The sequence below is a fragment of the Eleutherodactylus coqui genome, chromosome 1 (assembly GCF_035609145.1).
Source record: "Eleutherodactylus coqui strain aEleCoq1 chromosome 1, aEleCoq1.hap1, whole genome shotgun sequence".
In the NCBI taxonomy this organism is placed as follows: Eukaryota; Metazoa; Chordata; class Amphibia; order Anura; family Eleutherodactylidae; genus Eleutherodactylus; species Eleutherodactylus coqui.
In genome coordinates this window covers 439,667,575-439,685,868 of record NC_089837.1, presented here as the reverse complement: position 1 = coordinate 439,685,868, position 18,294 = coordinate 439,667,575, and the positions used below count along the sequence as shown (strand labels likewise).

General features: G+C 44.2%; 1 protein-coding gene across 1 annotated transcript in view; it reads right to left on the bottom strand.

Annotated features, from left to right (window-relative positions):
• The window catches only part of PROSER1 (proline and serine rich 1), a 37,378-nt gene that overhangs the window by 2,732 nt on the left and 16,352 nt on the right, over positions 1 to 18,294 (bottom strand). Inside the window, 9 exon segments of the mRNA XM_066582501.1 lie at positions 2,879 to 4,509; positions 4,512 to 4,516; positions 6,113 to 6,157; positions 6,239 to 6,328; positions 7,660 to 7,803; positions 15,251 to 15,329; positions 15,419 to 15,499; positions 16,045 to 16,155; positions 16,362 to 16,455. Of these exon segments, the coding sequence (XP_066438598.1) occupies positions 2,879 to 4,509; positions 4,512 to 4,516; positions 6,113 to 6,157; positions 6,239 to 6,328; positions 7,660 to 7,803; positions 15,251 to 15,329; positions 15,419 to 15,499; positions 16,045 to 16,155; positions 16,362 to 16,455 (2,280 nt within the window).

Genomic DNA, 18,294 nt, shown 5'->3' with positions numbered 1-18,294 from the left:
ATGAGATGCAGGCCCACCGATGCCCCATTAGCCTCCACAAATTGTGATCGCAGGTTTGCCATGCATGAATGCCTAATAAGTTTTGCCTGTGGCAGGGCTTAATAGGCAATATTATAAGTTATCGATCTCAGAATATGGTGCGGAAATACATTTTTTGTTCAAAAAAATTGATTTACTTTTAAATAGTAGTAAATCCTAAAGAACGATGTAAATGTGGTCTGGCTGTAATTGTATGGACCCACATAAAGGGCATATGTTATTTTTACTGCACTGTGAATGCTGTAATAGTACCCTTTCCCCCAAATGGTGCACTTCAGGGGGCGCAGCCAGCCGTAAAACATTATGGGTGCAATTTTCCTTAGCTAAAAACACAATCTACGCTGATCGGGCCACAAAACTGCCTTCTGCGTGCAATCAGATAGTTCAATAAGCTGTCTGTTTGTTCCTCTTGCACCTTTCAAGGCCTCCACAACCTTTTTCTCCTGCCACAGGCTCCGCAGCCTAGTTGTGGCTTAAGGACCTAGCACTTAAGTTAGGGGCTTCCGGCGATGAGCATTCAGCCATCTGCTGGATCCCACCCACCTACTTGTCACTGAATCCCCTCGGTGGCAAAGCTGCAATAGCCTGTGTTCACCGTCTCTCGCTCTCCCCCTGAGCATGGTGACCTCGGACATGTGCTGCTGACTATCCAGTGGAGCTGACAGATCTACACGGAGACCACGCACCTGGGCCTACCGATCCTCCCCTCGCCCACACCAGCACTTACTCTCCTTGCTGGAGAGTCATTCGGGGACACCCTGACGGGCTACCCCTGCTACTGCCCAAGAAGATGCTAGGTCCTAAAGCGGCCACTGTTCTGGTAGTAGTTGGACCTTCTGATTCCCCAATAGTCGTAGATGCGGCGCTTGTCAGCTGGAGTGGGTGACGTGGCTGCCGGAGGTGTCAAACTGTGTGGGTGGCACTGGCAGCGCAGCGAAGAGGGGACGCTATTCTGGAAACCTCACAGAAGTGACCGCACAACCAGGTACCGCCTTGATTCCATTTTCACAGGCAAGTGTCTGTACTGCACGTTCCTTCTCTATCACGGTCACCTGTCTCCTTACATACCCCAAGCTTTCTTCATTACTATCTGTGGCGCATACAATAGTTTTTCTACCCTGAGGTATTACCTCAATTTTTTGTTTTTTTCAAACCCAAGTCTCTTGTAAGACTCAATGAGACCCTTTTAAAGGGCTCTATAACCCTTTCGAAAATTTCAAAACAACTTACCTTCTACTTTGCAACCAAAGACTCACAACCTATCTGGGTGTGGCTTGCCCAGAAGGCTTTTATGAAGGGCCAGATCTCTCAGATTGCCTCTCAGGCAAATCTCAGGCTCAACTTGCCACAGAGAGATGCCTCACTCTCTTGGAACTAGCCAACCAGCAGAGACCTAGTATTTCCTTAACCAAGGATATTAGAGACACCAAGGTTCAACCTAACCTTTTATACACTTCGTTAGCTTAGAAAGCCCTTCACTGGACCCAAACAATACCTGATAAGCTTTTGGCTGCCAAACTTAGAGCAAGGGAGAGGCTTAACACAGTCCACTCTGTTAGGTCTGGAAACGGGACATACCCCTCAAACCCAGATACAATTAGAGAAATAGTGGGATGTCTGTACTGGGAGGGGGAGCAGTCATGTTCCACCTGCTTACATTACTTGTTAATAATCTGCACAATGTGTGACTGTTCGATATTAAAGGTTTCCCCTCTTTTTCATATGTTCCCTGTGCGGTGAATATAGTGGCTTTATAGCCTGTAATGCACTGCTTAAATCATTCAATGAAGTGGTTTGAGATTTAAAAATAATGGTTCAGTTGCAGTTCTTTTCAATTCTCCCCACATAATAATTTGTAAATGTTTTTCAGTACATTATATAGAACATTCACTAATACCATTAAAAAAATACAACTTTTTTCGCAAAAAAAAAAAAAAAAATCAGATGCATACATACATAGATAGGTCAATGGAAAAAAAAAAAAAAGTTATAAATCCTTAATGGCAGGGATGAAAAAACAAAAAACTTTAAAAATAATGAAAAAACTATGGTCTTGAAGTGATAAGGTAAACTATTGATTTCACGAATATGAATAATGCAGAATCTGGGTGGAGAACATTTTTTTGAAATTCTGCAGTAAACTGCATTTAATCTTAGAGGGGTTGTCTCGCGAAAGCAAGTGGGGTTAAGCACTTCTGTATGGCCATATTAATGCACTTTGTAATATACATCGTGCATTAAATATGAGCCATACAAAAGTTATTCACTTACCTGCTCCGTTGCTAGCGTCCCCGTCTCCATGGATCCGTCTAACTTCAGCGTCTAATCGCCCGATTAGACGCGCTTGCGCAGAAGGGTCTTCTGCCTTCGGCTCGGTCTGGCACGAGCGGCGTTCTGGCTCCGCCCCCTTCTACGCATCATCGCGTAGCCCCGCCCCGTCACGTGTGCCGATTCCAGCCAATCAGGAGGCTGGAATCGGCACACGACGGGGCGGAGCTACGCAATGACCCGTAGAAGGGGGCAGAGCCAGAACGCCGCTGCTGCCGGACAGACCTGAAGGCAGAAGACCCTTCTGCGCAAGCGCGTCTAATCGGGCGATTAGACGCTGAAGTTAGACGGATCCATGGAGACGGGGACGCTAGCAACGGAGCAGGTAAGTGAATAACTTTTGTATGGCTCATATTTAATGCACGATGTATATTACAAAGTGCATTAATATGGCCATACAGAAGTGCTTAACCCCACTTGCTTTCGCGAGACAACCCCTTTAAATGTTTAATTGATCTCAATCAAGTGAAATACAGAATAGCAGAAAAAATAAATCAATATTAACACTAACCCGGCTTGTGCCACAAGGGCAGAGTTGAAGTTGGAACTGAAAGCAGAAGCGAATCCTGGTAGAACAGATGCCGGAGATGGAGCACTTGCAGGCACTTGAGGAACTGCTGACAATGCAGAAGGAGGCTGGAGTCCGGGAAAGGAAGGAAGAGCAGGTAGAGCTGGGTTGACTGGTGGGGCGCTAGAAACTGGGAACCCAGGAAAAGATGGATTTGATGAGACCAAGGGTGCCTGTGGTACAGGAAACAGTGAAGGAACAGCAGTGGATAGGTTTAATGGAAATTGAGAAGCCACAGCTGCTGCGGCAGCAGAGGTCGAGAGGCCAGGGAACACTGCTGACGTTAAAGGTGTAGTCCCAGTAGCAACTGTGCTGGCAGACGTTAGCATTGGAACAGATGGAGTAAGTGCCGGGCTACCTGCAAATGGAGATCCACTAGACAATGATGTAAAGGGAGGGAAGACGGGAGGAATTGCTGCAGAGGAGCCCAAGCCTAATGAGGCCAGATTTGGGCTGCCCAGATTTCCATTGATTGAGGATAGCCCTGACAATGCTGAGTTCATTGAATTCGACAAGCTAGGTCCTGATGGAAAAACATGGCCAAGTACCGGTGGTAACCCAAGAGAACCATGAGAAGGTGTTGTTGAACGTGAGGGACCCTTGAAAGCAGAAGGTGATGGACTGGTTGGTTCAGTTTTGGCCAATATATTAGCTGCAGATGGTGAAGATGAAAGGTTTTGTTCTGATAAGGAGGCGGATGCATTCTGGGACACTATGGATGCACAACTAAGAGGTGAAGGAGTGGGCAACAGAGGTTGTCCTGGTAAGGATGCAGATGTAGAAATGGGATTTGATAAGGAAGGTGAAGAGGAGCCTGAAAATATAGATGTTCCTGGAGTGGCGGTTCTCTGAGGTGTGGGTGTTGAACATGGGGGAGTAAAAGACTTGTTTACAGCGGAGACCGATTCTGCATTTGGAAGACCTGGCAATGGTAACAGTCCGGATGCAGGCACTGAAGGCAAATTCATTGACCCTGGATCATTGGAAGTTAAAAATCCTTTTAAAACAGACAGCAAAGGATTACCTATTTGTCCTGCAGCTCCAGCAATATCAGTCAGAGTTGGGCTAGCCATACTCTGAAACGCAGGATTAAATGGCAATGGGAGACCAGCAAATATAGATGGCATCATAGCATTGCTTACAGTGGTTGTAGAAGATGTGGCGGAAAATGGAAGTCCTGGAATTGATAAGCATGACAATGCATCATTGGGGGCAAGATTAACACAGGGTGCGGAGGAACTTGCTGGTGTTGGGATTGTTGAGGATGGAAGACCAGGGAATAATGTGGGGCTTGAGGTTGAAGGTGTGCTAACTGTTGGTACGGATGTACTAGTGGACATCTGAGCACTTTTAATTACTGTTGGAGTGGGTGTAGATGATTTTGGAGAGGTCATTGAGGGAGGAAAAGCTGCTAGAGAAGTAGACATGTTCATTCCAGAAAGTGGAGTTGTAGGATTGGATGGTGGGTTTAATGTTTTAGCTGGAGAAGCAGCAGGAGCTGGGCCAGGAGTTGCAGATGTGTCGGGGGAGCAGAAGAATTGTTTCCATGTGGAGAAGCAAGAGGGTTCACTGGAGTAGCAGCTACAAGAAGTAGAAAAAAAAATTAATTTAGTAAAAAAAAATAAAATAAGAGACAACATATGTAAAGCACCATAAAAATGCAATATGAAGAACATGATGAGCTGACGTACAACATAGTTATGCAAACATTGTAAGCCAATCTTTTCGGAGTTCTGCACCTGATAATAGACTTTGCAAACAGAACAAGACAATCTTGTGTTTCCACCATCTACTAAACAACCTAAACTTGAAATTTGCATCTCAGTGGGTGGTGCTACCATAACTCCTAGGCAGCAAGCCTGCTGCCTTGGGGTCATATTAGGCCCCCCACTCTGTACAGGCCACCGCATCGAGGCCCCCCACTCTGTACCAGCCACCACACCAAGGCCCCCCACTCTGTACCAGCCACTGCACTCATTGCCAATGACTGCAGAATACAATCTAAACACATCACTGTCATCCATAAAGCTCTCCACAGTGCAGCACTAGTCTATACCTTCCCCCTCTGCCTGCGATTCTACATATGCTTTCAGTTTTTCTCATAATCTCAGGTTAACGGCCTCCACAATGAGAACCTCCCACTCCTGTCTACAGGACTTTTCCTGAGCTGCACCAGTTCTCTGGAATGCACTACCTTAGACAATTAGAGTACTCCCAAATACCCACAGTCTTAGGCGTGTCCTAAAAACACATCTCTTTAGGAAGACCTATCACATTCTCTAATAGGACTATCCCCTCACACCTCTTCTACATTGTCTCTTAAAAAACGATCTTTTCGCCCCACAGTACCCTCCATATAACCTAATGCACTTCATACCTGTACATACACAGATACTGACAAGTGAACATCTCATATAGCTTTATATATGCTACCTTATTTATAGAAAGGATGGCCGGATCATTGTACAAAACAAGCACTTCTACCTCTTATGTCACCCCTGTTTCCTCATAGATTGTTAGTTCTTGAGAGCAGGGCTTCACCCCTATTGTTCAAATAGTTTATTAGTAGTGATGAGCGAGCATAGTCGCTAAGGGCAATTGCTCGAGCGAGCATTGCCCTTAGCGAGTACCTGCCCGCTCGAGAGAAAAGGTTCGGGTGTTGGCGGCGGGCAGGGAGCTGCGGGGGAGAGCGGGGAGGAACGGGGGGGGGGGGGGGGGGGGGGGGTGTTGTGGAGATCTCTCTCCCTATCTCCCCCCCACTCCCCTCTGCTGACTGCCGTAACTCACCGCTCCCCCGCGCCGGCACCCAAACCTTTTCTCTCGAGCGGGCAGGTACTCGCTAAGGGCAAGGCTCGCTCAAGTAGTTTGTCCTTAGCGAGTATGCTTGCTCATCTCTATTTATTAGTTTAATAGTGTACATAATGTAATGTCTGATTTTTCTGTTGATGTTCCCTTAGTATATCAGATAGCTGGAACAGGTCAATTTAATCACACACAGACAAACGCAATTGTCAAATTGGACTTTTCGTCATGCCACTCTAGAATTATGCTTAGTGATCAGGCCATTTATAGAAGTTATTAAAATGTCAAAATTGAAAATCCTGAGCTAAAGGAGGCATCGTAACTCAATGAACAATACAGGCATTTTCGACCTGCCCTGTCGAGCGCTGTCATTACCTTGACTGGGTGTCGATTTTCCTTGAGAGGCAGAATCTTCAGTTCCTAATAAAGCAAAACAGATAATTGGTATCATTTCTTGTACAAATACGATATACAATGATATACATCTTCCACTAATCTTACCTGGAACCAGCGTAGCTGGATTATTACAATAAGGTGGAGGTAAACTACCAGGAGGTATGTTTGCCATGAGCGAACCATTCACATATGCACCTGTAGAGTGAAAAGCAAAACAAAAATAAATCAAACATTTTCCAAGTGTTAGTTTAAGTGGGTTGTGCCAAGATAGCAACTCTGTTCATATAGGCCGGTTATGGCATATGAACATCACGGGGCGGAGTCTTCAGCTCGGGACCCCACTTTATGTCCCAGAATGGAGAGCTGCTTAGTAAAAGCCCCTCACGTTCTGGTGGACCTCCTGCTGTCCCGTTACTACACGACAGTCATTTATGTGAATGGCCTTCCGGTAATACTTATTTCACCCACACCGGCCGTTGAAGAGGAAACGTCAAGTCCACCGCGGCTTGCTCTGGGAACGTCAGCTGTTTGCCAGGAGTGCCGAGAGCAGGACTCGGGATGACCAGCCGATTGCCCCAAGCACCACTTTCTCAAGGTGTTGTGCATCTTGGCACAACCTGTTTAAGTTTAAAATCTGACTTTAGCTAAACATGGGTTTAAACTTTCAGATTTGCCACCAATTCCATGGGCATGCAGATTGGGTGGCTCTGAAGATCATGCAACAATATTTGGTTAAGGCTGGAATTGGGCAAATGTGCTTCCATGATAGAAAATAAAACCCTACCATTGCCAATAATTGGGTTATTGTTCTAAACATTGCTTATATGTGGTGTTGGTAGCAAAAAGGGAGATACAATCAGAAATTAGGTTAGCGTATGATCAACAAAATACTTCAAAAATAAGAAAATAAGGAAAACTCAGGAAAAAGGAGAAAGTAAAAGGTTATAAGGAAAATAAACTTGTGAGCCCCATATGGGCAAGGAGCGATGTGCATGATTTCCCTTTGTGCCGCAAGGTAGTTGAAGCTATGCTAGTAACTAAAGAATGTCCACACCCTCTAACACTACAACAGAGCCTATTCGATGAGGTATATGACATGATCGGCAAACCAAATGTCCAATTAAACATCAGTATGCAATCTGTGATGCAGTGAAAATCGGATGGTTATGCCAGCCATGCCATTATTTCTTAGGTTTGAGAACCAGAAAGCAACTGACGTATACATGTAATCAACGCTCAGTCATAAGACTAAGTTCTAAAGAATGCCAATGTGATTCTAGAAAAGAAAGTTACAAACACAAATGTCCTATAATAATAGAACTGATGAAAAGAAGTCAAAACAATAGAAACTAAATACATAAAATAAGAAAATAAAATGATGAGACTCCTGCTCCGCCCACTTGTTACATGACCCATCTGCCATTCCCAAGTCTACATGTATCGACCGCCTAGTACATGCAGTGATTGTCAGCATGTGGCACTGTGCAAAATGATCGTTTGCAGAAAAACAGAATAAATTTAGTTACTGTTATTCTCGTTTGTCTTAGCCCAATCGCGACAAGTGGTACTAAGGCTTGTTGCCCCTCCCCCTTCAGATACACTTTGACCTTCTCCAGAGGTATTTAAGTTTGACTGCTCCTTCTTTACCGGCACTGTCTTTCCATAGCAATCTAAAAAATAGAAGAGCAAGAAGAACAAAACAGAGCCCTGACACAATGTAGAACGCTCCGCATTCCATATAATAAAAATGTACTTGGTTATTTACACTTTTTTTTGTTGTTCTTTTTTTTCATACAGCTTTGCATTAAGTTTCCTACTATGGACTAATGGAGAATTGCCTTCCCCCTGCCTCGTTGTCCCGTCATGTGACATAGAAGAAGCATGCATAAGGGGGTTCACCACGATGTCTGGAACACGCAGTTTATGCTTCATAGGGAGGCAAAAATGATAAATAATGCTATTAGAATGATTGACCAGTTAAAGGGTTACTCCCACCAAAAGGAAGTTATCCCCCCATCCACAGACTAGAGGATAACCTGCTGATAGGTGAGGGTCTCATCGCTGGGGCCCCCACTGATCCCAAAATTGCAGGTCTAGCGAATCCCAGAGTAAGGGCAGTGAAGGATGCCTATGTACACTTCCACTGCCCACACTGCAGGACCCTTGTCATCAGTGTGAATCCCACCGGTCAGACCCCACTAATCAGCATGTTATCCTCTATCCTACGGCTAGGACAGAACTTGCTTTGGTGGGAATATCCCTTTAATTAAAAATTACACATTCCTAATATAACCACTTTTCTTGAGCCCTTGGTTTGGGTGGTTTTATCCCAACAGGTAGTTTTCCTATATTTTCCCCATCATTGTACTATTAATATTAATAATATTCCCAACTGGTACCATAAAAGAAGAAAAAGTGGATTTTACAAACAACAGACATTACAAAAGTTGAAGTGCCCGCAAATATCCCTCTAAAATCTCCAAATGGAAAGCTGTGGGGAAAATGTTGCCCCTCTTCCAAACGCACATAGTCCGGGGGGCTACACAAGGGTAAAGTCCTTCTTTACCTCGCCCACTAGATCACTAAATAATTCTTCTGAGATCCATCAGACTCAGCAGCAAACTAGGCACAAGTAGCCTCTAATTTTTCAAGCTCGATAAGCCCTTGCATTACCGGACGCAACAAGCATAAATCAAGTCAAGAGATCAAAAATATGATTTTTTTAAAATTCTGTAGCTTTTGTCCGATTCATTCCGCTGGTATAAACTGTAACAGGCAAAGTATGAAAATTCAGCTGTAGGCTGCACCGATATGTATTGAAAAATGGCCCAAAAAGATGTTCTTGCCTGAATATTGGTGTTCCAGAGATTCCCCTGCAACAAAACAGCTGAAACCCCTTTTGACCATGATATCTGATGAGAATGGAAAAAGTTCTACTTGGCAGACGGCATCAGAAATACTACAACTGACATCCGCAGTAGTAACTGGTTGTAATATTTCCTATGCTACAGTTGCCATGGCTAGCACAGGGTTACATGGTCACTACACTTTGAATTTTTTTGTGCTGAAAAATCCCTTTAAGAGTGCTGGCCAGTAGGAGTCTCCCTTCATTCTAATTTGCTGCCCACTGCCTGTCGTCAAATGAAGTCCAACTCTAGTAACAGGAACACCAAGATGGAACACAGAGTGCGGGAGAGTGTTGTTCCATGCTGCCATAGAAGTCTAAAGAGAAAAGCGAGGGAGAGAACTTCTGCAGAGGGAGACTCACACAAATGTGGCTGCAGCTAATAGTAAGTGATTTACAGTTACACACTTATTGAACTCACATCTACAGGGCTCAGTAATTCTCTTGTGTCCTCCATGATGTTCATTTGCTGTGTGTGCTACAGAAAGTTAGAGAACAGAATCTGCTGTTTTCTCCATGTGCTGTGTATGGAAGATGATAAAACAGTCTCCATCCAAGAGCTCATTAAAATGAAAATTAGAAATGCAGAGGGGAAAACCAGTGATAAATGCAGGACACACAAGTCATATACAATAATGGTCAGATACAGCGTTATTCTTCATGTATAAATACATGGTAGCTTATTCTGAAAAGTCCCCTGAACTTGCAGGAATACCTTCAGCTACAGTCTAGTAAAGAGTAGTAGGCAATCTCTGAAATAGCGGGGTTCAGAAAAGTAAGCCTTTCAGGCAACGTAGCTGAATTAGAAGGTTTTAACCTTAAAAGGAGTCTTATATCCACGGAATACACCATAGACGTCTGGCAGATGTGGATCCCACCTCGGAGGTCCAAAGGCCCACATGCCACTTGATGGGACAACCGCCATTTCCAGGAGGAGAAAAAATGGAAACGTATACTATAAGAGTTAATTAACAAGCGTGCTCCTATAAAATGGAATGGAAATAGCCACACACACATTTATGGCCACCTCTCCATTCAAATACGCATTGTCATGCGACACGTGCCGCATGCTACTTAATTGTAAACCACCTGACTGTTGGTTCACTTAATGTATTGGTCCATACTCTCCTTCTCCATCAGCACAAACCATGGCCCAAGCCTAACGATTGTGGCCTCCAGCTCCCTTGAGCTAGAGACGACATGCCCTCCAGACATTGTGCTTGCGCCACACTACTGGGGATCAGCCATTGCTCAGTGACTTGCCCTGCTGTGTTCATTAGCCCCCATGAAGTCACTGTGCATGCACCAATTCAGAAGTGCAGTGCAAGGACAGTATCTGGAATGCTGCGCACACCAACCATTAGCTAAGGGGCATGGTTTGTGCTGATAGCGGGGGACAGTCCATCCTTGGTTTAAGCTGAACCTCTGAGTGTCTATAAAGAGTCCTCAGACTGTAAAAGACCCTAGGGTTAAAATCTAACTGCTTCCATCCAGTGTCTTAAAGGGCCAGTGCACTCTCATTAATCATCCCCTTCCACCCTGTCTCTGCTTTGCCTATAACAAGCATCCACACCCAAGGTCTCATACAGCCACTGTGACTAAGCCCCAGTTTGTGTAAGCCTGGACCTCATTTATGCACAGTGCTGCCAGACCTGACTCTAGGCTGTCTCTCCACTATGCATCTATTCAGGTACCATGCTTTGGCTCAGTGCAGCATCAGCCACACAATTGAGACCATCAGTGCGTGTAACGGCTTGGGGACCCTGCAGCAAAATGGGTATCCCACTTGGAAGGGTTAAGCGTGAATTCTGGGGTTGTGCAGGTGCTGCCACCTCAGTCAGCCCACAGCCAAGATGGTGTGTGGCAAGGCGGACCCACATTCATCTGTCTGCCAAGCATATTTGCAGGTGGTTTGTGTTTTCCAAATTCTGCTTATCAAGTCAAAAAGGGTTGAATATTGACCCAAAAAGACAACTATACATATTTAATTATCAAAATGAATGCCGCCACAATTGTAATCCATTGGTGAAAACCATGTAATGAAACGAAAATCGTCTCACAGAAAGGACTGACTGGGCCTGTCCATCTAAGGGTGTGTGATCCAACAAGTGGGTAAATTCTGTTCTGGGTGGCAAAACCTCAGAAAAGTATGATGGGGCTCATTTTAGTCTTTACTATCAGACATCTTCTCTTCTATGTACTTCACTAAATCAATATACGCCACGAACTTGGAAATGCCTCAAACATGTATTCTGATGTATGGTACTAACTTACTAAAACCACGACAGAGCTGCCTCTGGAGAAAGTCAATATTTAACGGTTGTGAAAAACAGTGTTACCACATATGCAAAAAGACAGTTTGGGCCTATTGAGTATATGTGGACATACGCGGATTGGCCTCTTTATTAGAGACCCCAGTCTTTCAACAATTGGAGCTTCCCTGTATGGAAATAAATCTGTGACCCCGGAGTGCAGCATAAAGTCTAGTGAAGTTTCAGTGTGAATCCACATTAGAATGGAAAAACTAAGTAATCTGAGCCACTTTTAACGAGGTCCGGTCATCAGTGGTAGACTAGCCGAGGTCAGGATTTCATACGCGATGGGGTTTTCTCATGCAACGGTGTGGAGAGCATACAGAGAATGATGCGATCGGGAAAACATCCAGCACAAGGGGATCCTATAGACATAAACAACTCATCGATGAAAGGGGTCAGAGGAGGATGTCAGGAATCGCTCTGACGAACAGGCACCTCCGCCAGTCTTCTGCTTACAGTAAATGCTGCAGTTGCTATTGATTGTGGCATATAATCGGTTAAACTGCCAGAATACAAGGTTCCTCCATTCCTGGCTGTTAGAGCAGGAGCGTAGCTGTCAGTAGTCAGCGAGGACACCGCCATAAAAAGATGTGTGTGCGGGTTTCAAGCACATTAGTGCCCACCATAAAAAGGTGTATTGGTGGTCACTAAGGAGTTAATACACGATAAAGAATTACTAAGAGCTAGAATGAGAAGGTTATATCTACAGATGGAAGTAATATTAGTGGCAAGTTCCAAGAGTAGCACCATACGCAACTGAAAATCCAATTTGGTAAAAATTCCGTTACTCTCCTTGAAGACTATGGACCCTATAAAAAGTTAGCTGAAGACATGACTAGGATTGGAGGATCATTGTGACAACCCCTATTGTAACGGATACCATAGAACTGAATGGTTATCTTTGGTGAGGAATGTTTTCTAGAGAACATCCTGCCTAAGAATCAAGAACTCGCCTGTATACATACGCGCATGAGTTTTCCCACTATGATCATATTGATGAAATCCTCATGCAGTCGATTCCATCCATTTCTGGGAATACAGCCAAGTCACACAAACCGAAGCATCACTAAGATTTGTCGTTCGGGGGTCGTGCGTTGTAATGGGGCCCATATGGACGGTCACACAGATTTCCCATAAACATACGAGGTGTTTCACTCGAAGCTCATCCCTTATTTCAGGTTGTATTTTTGTAGGACTGTACTCATTTTCTGGAGTCCGGTGTTTATCAAGGACTCGTGTCCTACTTCCCTCCATGGGTGTATTGTTCATCTGGAGCCACACATGCTGCTGAGCAGTTCCCATTTCCATAGAAGATGGAACACAATGGATGTGGATGTTAATGAGCACTATCGACAACATGGAACACCGGCTTTAGAAGTGCTTGTAGGTTGGTGGTGGTCACTTTTGAGCCCGAGCTCACCAAGAGCCTAGGTAGCATCAGTATTGGCTTTTGTGAGATATCGTCCTGAACACAAATACTGCAAAATGAATGGGCTCCGCCGCTTCGAGTGAAACTCCCTATATAAAACTGAGATACAGCAGAATAGAATAACTATTGTATGTAATAACTTAACAGCGTTCTTGGGGACTACTGGTTCTCCCCCAGCCAACCTACATCCTGCTCCGCACTGATGAAGAACAGGAACTCCCAAAATAGCACTCTACAGAAGGGAATCTCTGGTTTGGTTAATAACCTGAGTCATCCTTCAAGGCTCCTTAAAAGGGGGATACCGGTAATAACAAGTCACCACCACAATCATTGGATGAGTGATAACTGCTAAATTGGTGAGGACAGAACTGTTGCAACCCCCATAATCACCACCATGGGAGTCCCATGTCACCTGTTTGATTGCAGCAATGGTTAAGCATGCGCACTGCCGCACCATTCACAGCCTACAGGATTAACAAACATAGCGGAGCGGTTATCAATTATACAGTAGCAGAATCCCTATATAATGGGTCAATATTGATAGTCAGAATAACCAACTTTAGAGAAAAGAGTAGAGAGACGGCTTTCTTCTTTCCGGAAGACAGCTAATTTTGCAGCAACTTGACAGAAGAGGACGACTCCGGAAACTATACTGACTGCCATATTTTCAGTCACGTGAACAAGCTCTTTATAGTAATAAAGAACAATGTAATGCAAGTTCACCTTCCGTTCGGATACTCCAGCCTGCACTCCAGCAAGGGAACGTGCTGCAATCTAGAACATGGTCAGACATCTGCTGCTACAGGACTTGTGTCACCAACAAACCTTTTCCATATGTCTTATTAGGACATATAGACTTCACAGAGCACAATCTCCCACCTGGGGCACTCCATTTACGACCAGAACAGAGGGTCAGCAAGTACCCATGTCTCTTGTTCCGTTAGCCTGTCCATGAATTACTACTAGAGATGAGCGAGCATACTCGCTAAGGCACATTACTCGAGCGAGTAGTGCCTTAGCCGAGTATCTCCCCGCTCGTCTCTAAAGATTCGGGGGGTGGGGGGGCGGTGGAGAGCGGGGAGGAACGGAGGGGAGATCTCTCTCTCCTTTTCTCCCCCCCCCCTCCCCGCCGCAACTCACCTGTCACCCGCGCCGGCTCCCGAATCTTTAGAGACGAGCAGGGAGATACTCGGCTAAGGCACTACTCGCTCATCTCTAATTACTACGTTTGCCTGCAGATGACACGTATGGCTGGCTATAACTTCCACCAGTGCTAAACAATGAGGGTTCCAGAAACCAGAGCCTCACTGGCTTAATTTCTACAAAGGATTATGTGAAAACTCCTCTGAAGGGGGCTCAAAAAAAATTCTAAAGCCATGGAAAGTTTAAAAATATTCCACTGCGGCTCTGAATGCAGAAGAAATTGGTGGCTCTTGTGCCGTTCCTTGTGCATGTGACTGCTCAGCCAATCACAATGAACGACACATGACTGCTAACAGCTTCTTCTGGGTGTGCAACAGCGGTGACCTGGATGCCTGTGCTGAACCAGAGGCCTTTAAGAAGGGAAGTATGGCTTATTTCTTTATTTGACAATACTCTATGGCCATAGAATTTTTTTCCGAGCCCCAAAAAACCTTCTTTAAAGTCCTACGAAGGAAATGGATGACAACACGACCCATTTCATAAGGCTATAGACAACTTTGGGGGCATTTCCTTACTCAAATGCATATATTTTTGGCTATGAAGTATTTTTGTAGTAGGATTTTATTAAAAATGTTGCACCATTTGGCTTCTGCAGCTTCTATATATCACAGTACAAGCTGCAAAATGACACTCACTAGCAGATCTGTCAACGAGGTCGTGGGATGGCTCAGTCTCCAACCCCGCTCTCTTCTCTAGAGCACACTACGATTTATGAGCAAATCAAAGTTACATTTTTGGAAATTGAGCTGTCACATGACCTCACTGACAGATTATATTGTGAAAAAGCATTCTGCAGTTTTCTATATACTGTGATTTACAGAAGCTGCAGAAGACAAATGGGGCAATTTGTTTTAATAAAACCCTATAGCAAAAATAGTTTTTCAGTGAAAAATACATGCACTTAAGTAAAGAAATGCCCCAAAGTGGTCTAGAGCTTTAAAGTTACAATAGAAGTAAAAAGAGTAAGCAGCAAGAGGTGCAATGAACAAATGAACAGGGCAGACATTGAATGATGGAAGAAGTGACAAGAGGAGAAGAGGAAGGCAATGAGTTATAGGTCTAAGCAACATGCTTAGAGATCTTGTTATTGATCAGGATAGATATAAGACCGCAGTAATTAACAGATCAATAGAGATTAATAGAGAATAAACGCTGTAGACAGTATGATCGTTACGGTTAGCAGAGTAAAGTAAATAGATCCAGATTTAATTTTGGCCTCTGGTCTATATTTTGTATTTCATTGGAGAAAGCAGTTTCTCTCTTACTTGGCGCAATAGTTGGGTGAGGTCGACAAGGTGGAATCGGGTATGGCACGGGCCTGTGAGGATTATATGTAGAAGGCGGCTGCAGGGGGAAAAAAACAGAACAGTTTTATGGCATATAAGATATAATTAGCTGTAATGGAAATGGATCAGAAAGACCTTAATACATACCGGCTTACATGGCCCAAGAATTCTGGAGGCAATTCCCTTGCCTTCACCTGTTTCTTCTCCTTCTTTCTTTATTGGGGTTCCCTTTTAAATAAAAAAAAAAGTACAATAGTAATTAATGCATTTTCTTCATTTTATGACAATCTCTATTACAATTTTAAGGAATCCTATTAGCAATGGTGATTACGATGCGGCATTGGCAGCCATAGACCCAATATCATTTTTAAACAAATCGGCTAATGAGAATTTTCTCTATTATACATGCTTCAAAAAGCTACAGTAAAGAATCATATGCAGAAACCTCCCAATCAGAATTTGGAGAAAGGAGGAGGGTGGGTGGAGTGAGCATATAGGAATATACATGAGCTTTCCTGCATACCTCTCCAGGCTGGCCCTGCAAAGTTTCAAAAGTAAGATTTGCAAAACTATTAAACTAAAATCAGTATAAGTGACAGACTGCCGATATTAATGTGTCCATCTCTATACCCTGAAGCCCACAGCCCAGGCGGCTTAGGGGACCTGACAGGTTCCCTTTAAAAGCCTGCAACTATCTGAATATATGCTCCTCATAGTCTGAAGTAGGGGACACAAATGGTACATACAGAAAAAACTAGCCATATTATGCTTACAGGAAATATTCCATGAGTACGACTGGGTCTCCCCTTAGGGTACGGATTTCCTGGGATCATCCCACATGAAGAAATCATAGCATTAGGGGCTTTGCAGCCTCTCTTTACAGCCTATAAGAAAAAAGGTTGCATCAGTTTAGAACAAATGTGAGAAAACCTGATGTTCACATCTGAAGAGAGATGGTGAGAAAACAACAACGAAAAAAAGAAAACGGTTTATCAGCATATCACGGTAAAACCAAAAGCTATGCAGATTAGTAAGCAGGATCTATAGTGGAGTCTGACTGCCAGCAAGCAGGACTAGGTCACATTGGTACCTGTTCCAGGATCCTTCTGCAGCGCTTCTTCTCAGATAGGTTGGTTTTAAAAAGCTCTTCAATTGGTTTATAATTTGATGAATCATGAATGTTCCTAAAGAGAAGAAGATCAAAGATTTCCATCATCACAATCGGGTTTCATCATCCAGGCCAAACGAAGCTTGCAATTAAGAACCTATTGTTTCCGCGACTCCACGTGTGGCAAGAATTTTAAGTCCCTGCATCAATTACACATTAATCTAACAGAGCGAATACAAATCTTTTCAAAAAGACTCAGATATAAAAAAAATGCACCAAATTGTATGGATTTTGGTGGGAAACCGCACTAGAATCCATAGTGCAAAATACGCTGTGGATTTTAGTGAAGATCGGTTTAACCGCTGCAATGTTCGGTGAACTGAGAACTGGTCTACAAGAAGTGCTAACATTTATGTATCTTGGGGAAGAGGTGTGTTACTGCTTGTAACATTTAGGCCAACAACCCCGCACACCTGCTTTTTCTGTACTGCGGGTGACCACGGATGCTCACCGTCAGCCATGCGCAGTACAATTTTTTTTTTAATATTTGTTTTTCCCCATGCTGTTGCTAGGCGATGACGTGGGTACCCACAGCCTGTCAATTGCTGCGGGTTGGACGGCTTCGTTTGACCACAATGGAGGCCGTCCGTGCGGAGTCCACAGCAAAATAGAACATGGTGCGATTTTTCCTCCAATCGCGGAATATGCAATTCATTTCCGTGAGTGTAAAGAAAAAGCAATTTTACATACCTTTGAAAGTATGCTATTACCTACGGATCCTCCGTGCAGGTGCCAATCACAGATTCTGCAGTAAGAATCCAGTCGTGTAAAGCTGGCCTTAACTGGCGTTACTGTGAATGATATTCCTCCCCCCCCCCGCCCAAAAAAAAAAAAGAAAAACTTTGCAATTTCACCATTTTTTGGATGTTTATTGGGGGACACAGCACCCAACCATTTGTTTTGGGGAAGCTGTTTCTCTGTTATGAGCTTTCCCCTTTACTTCTTCATTTGGTTGTACGTTTTATTTTGGTTCACATGTTCAGTTCGCCTGTAGGGTCTTAGGCTAGGTTCACACGGGGCGAATTTGCCGTGGAATTTCACTGCAGCAGATCCTCAATCGGCCACTAATCCGTAGTTTGGCCAGCCATGTGTACGAGATTCATCAAAAATCTCGTCCACACGGGGCGGACAATCCGTCGAGGCAAAGCCGGCTCTGCGACACAGATTCCCAGGACGCAACATGTCAATTCTTTTTTTTTCCCCGTTGCGGCCTCACTCCTCTCTATGGGAGAGCCGGCCGCAACGGAAAAGGCATGCGGCAAAGCCACTCCAAAACCTGCGGCACTTAGCCGGCACTTTTATAAAAAGAAATCTATATAAAAAGTTATGATTTTTTGAAAGCGGGGACAAAAACAAAAAAAAGGGAGTCTGTGTCTTCAGGGGGTTAACATGTAAACTAATTGTTGTCTGCCTGAGTCTAGTACATCTGTATCCCAGCTCTGGGTTATGAACTATAGAATAACACACAGTATTCAGGAGTGACAGTGAAAAGGACTGCACACAGCGGCAGAGCTCTGACGGTAGTTGTTCCCATCTCCAGAGGACGTGGCACAGGAGCACAGAAGTCTCAGGTGATCACTTATCATCACAGCAGCAACTTGTAAACGTGGAGAGACTTCAGAAAGAAAGGCAAAACATTGTTGTGATACGGAATGTGCTACTAGAACTTAGCTTCTCAGTCGGAGGAATGCGCTATCTGGTTCTCGCTGTCTCAACTCTACCGTTTCTGGTCTTTCAGGTCCAAATTATACTACAGTTCTCTGCTAACATGTTTGAGGGTCCTGTGATGAGATTGTGAGGTGCCGTTGGGTTGTCATTGCGGTCCAGGTCCTTCTGCAGGCCCACAGGGCTGCTG